This window comes from Cucumis sativus, chromosome 2 (genome assembly GCF_000004075.3).
Source record: "Cucumis sativus cultivar 9930 chromosome 2, Cucumber_9930_V3, whole genome shotgun sequence".
Classification (NCBI taxonomy): Eukaryota; Viridiplantae; Streptophyta; class Magnoliopsida; order Cucurbitales; family Cucurbitaceae; genus Cucumis; species Cucumis sativus.
In genome coordinates, this window is record NC_026656.2 from 14,911,847 (window position 1) to 14,920,654 (window position 8,808).

The 8,808-nt window shown below is 27.8% G+C and overlaps 1 protein-coding gene across 2 annotated transcripts; it reads right to left on the reverse strand.

Moving 5' to 3' along the window:
* Positions 1 to 652: 652 nt before the first annotated feature.
* On the reverse strand, positions 653 to 3,314 carry LOC101217683 ((-)-alpha-terpineol synthase-like). 2 transcript variants are annotated; one of them, XM_031881331.1, is made up of 6 exons: positions 3,043 to 3,314; positions 2,280 to 2,661; positions 1,868 to 2,086; positions 1,591 to 1,729; positions 1,229 to 1,477; positions 653 to 1,129 (listed from the first exon to the last, which is right to left on the reverse strand). In XM_031881331.1, the coding sequence occupies exons 1-6, from the start codon at positions 3,302 to 3,304 to the stop codon at positions 833 to 835; spliced, it is 1,548 nt and encodes a 515-aa protein (XP_031737191.1). In that variant the 5' UTR covers positions 3,305 to 3,314; the 3' UTR covers positions 653 to 832. The 2 variants fall into 2 exon arrangements, with proteins under 2 accessions (XP_031737191.1, XP_031737193.1); XM_031881333.1 differs by having other exon boundaries at positions 928 to 1,071.
* Between the last annotated feature and the right edge of the window lie 5,494 nt (positions 3,315 to 8,808).

Here is an 8,808-nt window from a genome sequence, read left to right on the forward strand (position 1 = left end):
TGAAAAAAAAGTCAAAGAAATAAATTACTTCAAAGATTAAAAACGTCAAAAAAAAAATTTATGAAAAGATTGAGATTGACCCATTTTTAGCTTTTGCATATACTAGTAATTAAGAATGCACGTGCACCGCATATGGCTATTAATTTTTTACGACATAAAGTATGAATGTATTTTTAAAATTTTGATTGAATATCTATTAAATTGAATTAAATTAGTAAACGTTTTGAAGCAATTAGAAAAATGGTGTTTAAAAAATACAAAATTTGTCTAAAATAGAGCGTTTGACAAAATATATACACTTCATAGAAAAATCAAGTGTGATAAATTTTGCATTTTAATAGTTTCTTATAAATAATTTGTCAATTTTTTTATTATTGAAAAAACCCTTAAAATATATACATTTCTTATTTAAAGATAATTTACCATAAATAAATGTATAAAAATAGTTAGATGAATCATATTACATTACATTTTCTCATTAGAGATAAAATTAAATTTTCGTAACTTTATTATAACAATTAATTTTTTAAGGATATATATATATATATATTTGCTTCTAAGATATTTTAGATGTCAAATTAACAATTCACAAAATTGTTAGACATTGTTGTTGAAGGTCAAGATTTTACTTGACATTAATTACAAAGATATATTGGGAAACAAATCTTTGTATAGATCAGTTTTTGATTGAATACATAAACTATGTCCTGAACTATATTTTATTGACTGACCCACACTATGTTTCTTTCATAGAAAACTATTTGATTCTATGCAAATTAATCGCCGACAATATACATAATTTAATTTGAAGTGTGTGTATATTTGTGTGAATTTAAGCAGGCTTGATAAACAAGGATAATACACGATCCTTGGTCTCATGATCTTCAACAGTGTGCCCATCTCTATGTTCGTAGACAGTATGAGAAATTCTTGCAACATTTAAGACAATTTCAATGAAACCCTTAGAGAGTAATGGTGAGTTATTCCAAGTTTGAACTTCATCATTCAATTTCTTCCATGATTCCACAATTAAATCCTCAATATATAGTCGTGCTTCTTGTTCTGAAACACCTGTGTCATTCATGAGACATTGTATAGAGTTAGCGACTTCTCCTCTCTTTGCTTCCTCCTATGTAAGAGTTTTAGAAAAACGTCACCATATTAATACTAAGAAATATTCAGTACTGTATATATAACTAAGATAAATTTAAAAAGAATTTATACGTACCGATGATGAAGCTAAGTCATTGGTAAGACGAAAGATGATGGATGAATATCGAATTATATTTGGATAATCTTGCAAGCACTCCAAAGCCTCTGTTGTTAACGATTTAGAGGTGAAGACATAAGCATGAACAAGAAGAAGAGATCCTGATACTGAAATCCATGCATTCTCTAAGTACTCTTCAAATGTTGGCTTGTAATCTGTGTAATACCACTTTGCTTCAATCAAGAATGTTTTGCATAAATCCGTCCACTACACAACAATTTGATTGTAAAATGAATTAATTAGGATTTCATAATATTATAATTAAGTTTGAATTAGCACAAAAAATGATGTTCAATAATAATAACAAAGAAATCATTTACCATTTTTCTTAAATATGGAATGACATTGACTCCATGATCCTTTATTGCATCAAAAGCCATGTCATTGATGGTGTTGTGGAGGGCAATAAAACATATTTGCATGTAGTTTGGTAATGAATCAATCGCACCGATATCCCATCTGAAAGTTTAATACATTTTTTCAGTACAATACGAAATATAAAGACCAAAATAGAAATCATACTCAAATAAAACTCAATGACTAATGGGGTATTCATCGACGGTTAAATTTGATTGGATTTAATGGTTATTAAATTACCTCTCAACAGCATCGGTAAAAAGTTGAAGTTCGTCATAAGTTCCATAGACATCATAAACATCATCAACAATTGTTATTAATGAAACAGTTTTTGTAGACATTGTTCTAAGATATTGAAGATGAGGTTCACATCCCATTCCCACATACCAAAAGAAATTAGCCATCAATCTGTCTCTTGCAAACTCAAGTTTCTCTCCAAGCCCTGTGCTCTTCCACCACCTTCATATACACCAAAACGTCGACTACAGTGTATTAATAAAGAGGTACGAAGATGAAGGAATGGAACAATATTAAATGTAGCTACGAGGATAACTATTTAAAAACAAATTTTATCTTTTGGTACGTAAAATATAGTTATTTTAATACTACACCTTAAACAATCATTTTCAATAGACCCTTATTGATTAAGTACCTGGAGACATCTTTTAGGTCATCTTGATGAATGGATTGGACAATGTTAAAGTCTAACTTGGCTAAATCCAACAACACCGATTTTGAGTTGGGTTTTGTTCGATACACATTATCGATAAACCACCTAGCCTCCAATCTTGACATTCTCCAATGAAATGGGAGTTGAAGAGCATGTCTTATCTTAGTACAAATGATTTGATCATTATTATTGGATTTAAGGTATTTTGAAAGATGTTGGATGGCAAATTGTCTCTGTTCATCCATAAAGCTTTCATCTTCCATTGCTAAGAAGGAAGCTTCATAAAATGATAACATTTCTTTAGCTTTGTCTTTGCAATTACAAGTCAAATTTTCTATCTCATTCTTAAACTGTTTGAACACGTCTGCATATGTAACCAAACAAAAACATGTTATAATATCGAAAAATAAAGAATACATATAAAACATAAAATAAAAGAACCCATCAATATAAAAAATCATGAGTACGTACTTCACCAATAATGTATTTGTTGCATCCACGGCCGGATAGAGAGAGAATAGCTTTATTAGAAAGAATCTTAAAATACATAGTGAATACGCACATCTAGAGTTTAGAAGTGGCCGATACTTAATCGCTTAAAGCGTCATGCAAAATTCAAGACATATCGAACGAAATGCTTAGGAAATTAAATATCATTTTAGTTTTTAAGGATTATTTAACGGATTTGTTTAGATATATATTATCTAAAATGAAGAGCCGTAGAAATGAGAGATATGTGTGTTACCTTGAGGGATGTGATAACCATGTTGCCTTAAAATTCTAAAATGAAGAGAAGTGGCATATAAGCTTTTGTTGTTGTTCCATTCTAAACCTTCTTCTCCATTGTTGAATCTTTCATTGATTATCTCTAACATTTGATTTATTTCCATTTGAAAGTGATATGAGATTCCCAACCGTTGCAATTCATCAACAACTTCCAATCCTTTCAAACTATCACCAACCAATGGTTCTTTGTTGAGCATCATTTTCACTCTTTTTATTAGCATATCCCTTTGATTTAAACATCTTTCAACCTGAAATTAAAAGCAAGTATATGTTAGTTCAACTTACTTTATTGAACCTTACCAAATAACATAAATCTACTTCAAGACTCTCAAAATTGTATTAACTTTGAACGTTAGGTTAGAAAAATCAATATTATCATAATTATTGAATTATATGCCTAAACTAAATTATATCCATTTTATCAAACTTATCTCTATCCTTCTTGTTCTCTTTCTACTCCATGTAGTATTGAAATGATGAGGATGTTAAGAGAGTGTCCAGGAAGTGAAGATATCTAAGTATGAGTCTGTTGATCCAACCATGTTATTTGCTTAATTTGTTGTGTGGGATATTTGGTTTTGTTTGTTATATTATGTATTATTTTCTATTTAAGCTCTACTTAAAATTGTTGTAAGTTCTAAAAATATTTTAGCTTAAATCACAGCTTTGAAATCTTTCTAAAATTTCTTTTTTAAAACCGTTTAGAAATTTTTGCTTTAAAATTATATTTTTTATGTTTTTCAAAATTAAAAATTAAATCTATACTCCCCAAAGTTTCATAACAACTTTTTGTTTTAATAACTCACATCTATTTATTGGGAGTTCGAGATTTGATCCAAGAAAAAATGAATTTAATCAATGATATAAAAAGAATTATTTATTCACATACTAGCATATGATAAATTTTGAGATATTGTAATAATTTCTTATTCTCTTAAGATAAAGAATTATTATTCAATATAGTCTAATTAATGAAATGTATGTCACTTATTTTACGAGGTCATTGCTTCAAATGTTGAAATGATGAGCAATGAAATAGGCAATTGAAAAAAATCTTATTTTTTTTTAATGAATTCTATTTAAATAATTATTTCAATTCAATATATTATATTTGGCCACCATTTTCTAAACGGGTGTTATGGGGTGCTAACACCTTCCTCTAAGTAGACACCCTTTTAGCACCTAACTGACCTAAGTCGTATTCTTAAAATAAAAACACACATTTCTCATACACAAATGACTCCTAAACTCCGCTCTAGTTTTTTTTTTCGCAAACCATTTTTTATTTAAAATTTTATTTTGGTGACAACACCATTTTTTGTTTTTAAAACTAACCCCTTTTAAGGACGTCAATCACTCCACGTCATCCCGAGTATATGACAATAGATATAGCTCTCAAAGTCTATCATTGATAGACCCTATCAATGTCAACCTACATCGTTGGTAAAGATCTATCAACAATAGAATCTTGGTAGACCCCATCATTGTAAACCTACATCGTTGATAAAGACCTATCAACAATAGAATCTATTATCGATATATTTTATTATATTTATAATTTTTTTTAAATGTTATTGTATATCGAATTATTAACCCTAAAAGTATTAACTATTATCATCATCATCACCTCTTTCACTACTTATTTCTTTCTTTTTTTGAAGTACAATTAACACACATCATAGTAATATGAATAATTATAATTTGTGGCAATTTTAAAAAATAATAATACTTAATTATAGCAACATTTTAAATAAATTTCAAATGTAGCAAAGCTTTCAGTAATAAACTTCTATATCACAGATAGACTCTTATGATCTATTAATGATATATCAATATTTGCAACATAGTCTATCAGTGATAGATTTTTATCATTAATAAATTTTGACAAATTTTACTATATTTAATTATAAATTTTACTATATTTAATTACAAATTTTGACAAATTTTACTATATTTAATTACAAACTTTTTAAAATGTTATTATACTTAATTATTTTAAATCTAATGATTATATTTACCACTATCTCTAGTAATAAATGGTATACAAAATGGTTTTCATTTTTGTTTGCAATTAGTTATCATGTCTACAAACCCAAAGAGAATAGGTATATATATTTTTTGGATATAGTCTATTGTTAATAGAAGTTTTATCTATGATGAAATTTATTCCCATATCAATAATTACACATTTCCAATCAGAATTGACACACATCATATAACAATATATATATATATATATATATATATATATGTTGTATAGTTCTCATTTTTTTGTTTGCAATTAGTCTTATCTGGCTACAACATAAGGGATCAAAAGGTGTGGCACAACCATACATTAAAAATTAAAAAGATTTATGAGTGGGATTAACCTTTTTATTTTCAACATTACATAAAATAATAAACAATATCTTGTGTTAAAATAATTATAAATGAATATAAAAATATATAATATTATAATAAATAAAATAAAATGTATAAATAATATAAATATAAATTAAATTAAGAGAATTGAAGAAAAAAATTACATCCACCAACCTCAATTTATTTGAAATTTTGGCAGGTATGTATCGGTTCCAAACTAACAAAACACCTCTAACTTATAGGCAAAATCACAAGTAGGTGTACATACAATGAATATTGAATAATAAATAGGTTAGTTATAAATTATCACATGGCAATAAACACTAAAGAGGATCGAGCATCTATTTAATACATATTATCATAATATTTGTAATATATATCATAGTGTAGTGATGATTATTGACGATAATGGTTATAATATATATATGTATGTGCATATACATGTAAATGTACTTTAATTTTAAATTAATCCCTAACATGTTTAAAAATGGAAATGGTATATTTAGGAAAAGATATGTTTCAAAAGTATGTATAGATTCTTCAATTAGATCATCATACGGCAAATAGTAATATATAAGATCAATAAATGATTGTTGATGGGTGGCTCCTATTAAAAAAAGAAAAAAAGATTTTTTATAACAAATCACAAAAGTATTTACCGTGTATAAAACAAATTTGAAAACAAAAATAACTCACGGCTCTACAATAAAAAGATACAAAAATGTCCAATTAACACGCGATTAATTGACCACACTCACACGTGTAATATATTTGGTACACAATCGTTTAGTTTTGACTAGAATATTTTACTACACGATCTTTTAGATTTGTGCAGCCAAATCTAAACAAAATTTTTGAAAATTCTTGTTACATGATCATTTGGGTAATCTAAACTATTTTTTTATTACCTAAACTATTTTTTTATTACCTAAACTATTTTTTTTCAAGATTTTTGGTACACGATTGTTTGGATTTGGGCATGATTTTTTTTAAGATTCTTTGGTACTCAATTGTTTAGATTTGACTATAGGATTGTTTAGATTTGACTACATAATCGATTTTTTTTCAAGATTCTTTCGTACACGACCCAAATTTAAACGATCGTGTATCAATATTCCAACTATTTTTTTTCAAGATCTCTTATTTTTATAACTTTTTTTTTTTCAATCTACCAAACTTTGTTTTATTTGAATCTGTCGTTTTTAAATTTTCATCTGCATATTACCTATCCAAACATGTTGTTCATTCCTCTTCTTTTTTTTGAAATTATTTTCTAAGACATTGAATATAAGAATGGTAGAAGCAAATCATACGAGGAAAATAACATATGTAAATAAACATATTACCATGAATTCACTCGTCAACGATTGAACAAACTCGTACTTCCAAATAGGAGGTTGGTAATTTGTGGATCGTCGAACGACAAAGTTATCGTAACTGTTCCGAACATAATTACTCGACGACTTAGCCATTTGGGAAAAAACATAAAACTTAGGATAAGAAATAGGAATATTGTTTGGTGTGGAGGGAAAGCAAGAAATGGGGGAAAGAAGAGGAAGCTGAAGAAGACTCATTCTCATATTCATTAATTCAGAAAACAAAACTCTCACAATGACTTTAATGTTTGAATTTAGTTAGTTTTGTTGAGCAAAGTGAAGCAAGTCTCAGTGCTTTTATATACATTAATTTACTAAAAAAACTCGTGTTCTACATGATAATTATTTTATAAGAAAACTATGATTTTTTTTTTTAATATTTCGGTGGTCACAGATATAAAATAAGAGTAAATTTGTCATTACACTGTTTGGTTGTTCAAAATTTAATAATTGGGATTTTGAAATTGTTTTTCTTCAAAACATATGAGGGGTTGATTTATGGAAAAAGTCTTTACTATGAAAGTATTGATCAATAAAGAACAACATGCTATGGTTTAACATTCCCAAAATTAAGATAATTTTAAAATTTATTATCTTATGTTTTGTTTAGTTATATTTAATTTACTGATCGTTATTTTAAATTCATTTAATTGAGAATTAATTCATCTTCTAAGTTAATTAAATATTTTTTTAAATGAAAATTTAATTATTAGAAGATTTGGAATATTTGATGAGGTTAAAAATTGATTCAAGTGTGATGTTATTGGTTTAATTAAATCTGTGGATTTTAAGAAAACTCCTATGTTAGGTATATAATTAGGAATTTTCTTTAAAATAGCAAAATAAATTAAAATATTTATCAGCAATAGCAAAATTTAAAATTTTGGATTCTATCACTGTAACATATCAATAATTATATAAAATTTGTTATAAGTTATAATTATAAATATTTTGTAAAAAGTTGTCATTTTTAAAAATTCCTCGTATAACAATTTATTGAATTGAATAATATTGATTTTGGTGAGAATATAATTATTAAAGATAAAATATAATTATATTTTGAAAATAAAAAAGAGGAAAAGATTTCAAGTGATAGGAGAATTAAATAGAAAAATTGGATTTATTTGTTGGAAATGAGAAGGAAAAGAGAAATATAATAATAATAATAATAATAATAGAAAAAAAGCATTATTATTTTTTTAAAAAAGACAAAGGTCCTGGGTGTGAAAAGGCTCTTCTCCTCGCTCACCAAAACCCTAGGGTCGCCCACCTCTTCACCGATCTTCATCGTTGGCAGCTGCCCTTCTTCATCGTTGTCCAGCTGCTCACCATCGTCTTCTCCATCAACGTCCACCGCGCCTCTATTCACTGTCCCACTCAAACGCTGTCGCAAAGCTTCCATCACCTCCCAGTCGCAAGCCTCTTGTTAACTTTGGCTGTTAAGCTTTTTACCCCAACTGGATTATGTTCCCCAACTGTATTATGTTTCTATGTACTGGGGTGACTCGTACGGCTAGAGGTGTTCCTATGAAACCACTCTCACGATTAGGAGTGTATCGCAGTGACGAATAACTCTAGTTGGAAGGAGGCTAACAAATATAATTACCACTAAACTACCTACAAATATTAAATATTAATTGATTTTATTTATATAAATACGATAAAGTTGAGGGAAGCACGACTCCCATAAACCTATACTAAATCTGTCGGTGGGTGTACTTGACATTACAAAAGAAATGGGTGTCTCACTAACAGTAGTGTCTACAATAAGTCTTATTAAACTTATGGATTATGCCTCTTCTTCAATTGGGAATTATCATCATTTGTGGTGGAAACAGGCTTGGGAATTATCATGATTTGTGGTGGAAACAGGTTTGGGGTTCTCCTCTCTTCCTGCTGAAGAAAAACTTTCATGGGGAAATCTTTTCATGAGATTCTTCCTACAAATTGTAATCTTGGAATTCAAAAACAGTTGGTGGATATGGATG

What these genes read in the sequence shown, in the direction of transcription:
- LOC101217683 (XM_031881331.1), bottom strand. Translation starts at nt 3,304, where the DNA reads ATGCTAATAAAAAGAGTGAAAATGATGCTCAACAAAGAACCATTGGTT. An exon ending in TGGTTATCACATCCCTCAAG is followed by an intron (nt 2,662 to 3,042) that starts GTAACACACATA and finishes TTACATATGCAG; the next exon opens with ACGTGTTCAAACAGTTTAAG. An exon ending in TTCCATATTTAAGAAAAATG is followed by an intron (nt 1,478 to 1,590) that starts GTAAATGATTTC and finishes ATTGTTGTGTAG; the next exon opens with TGGACGGATTTATGCAAAAC.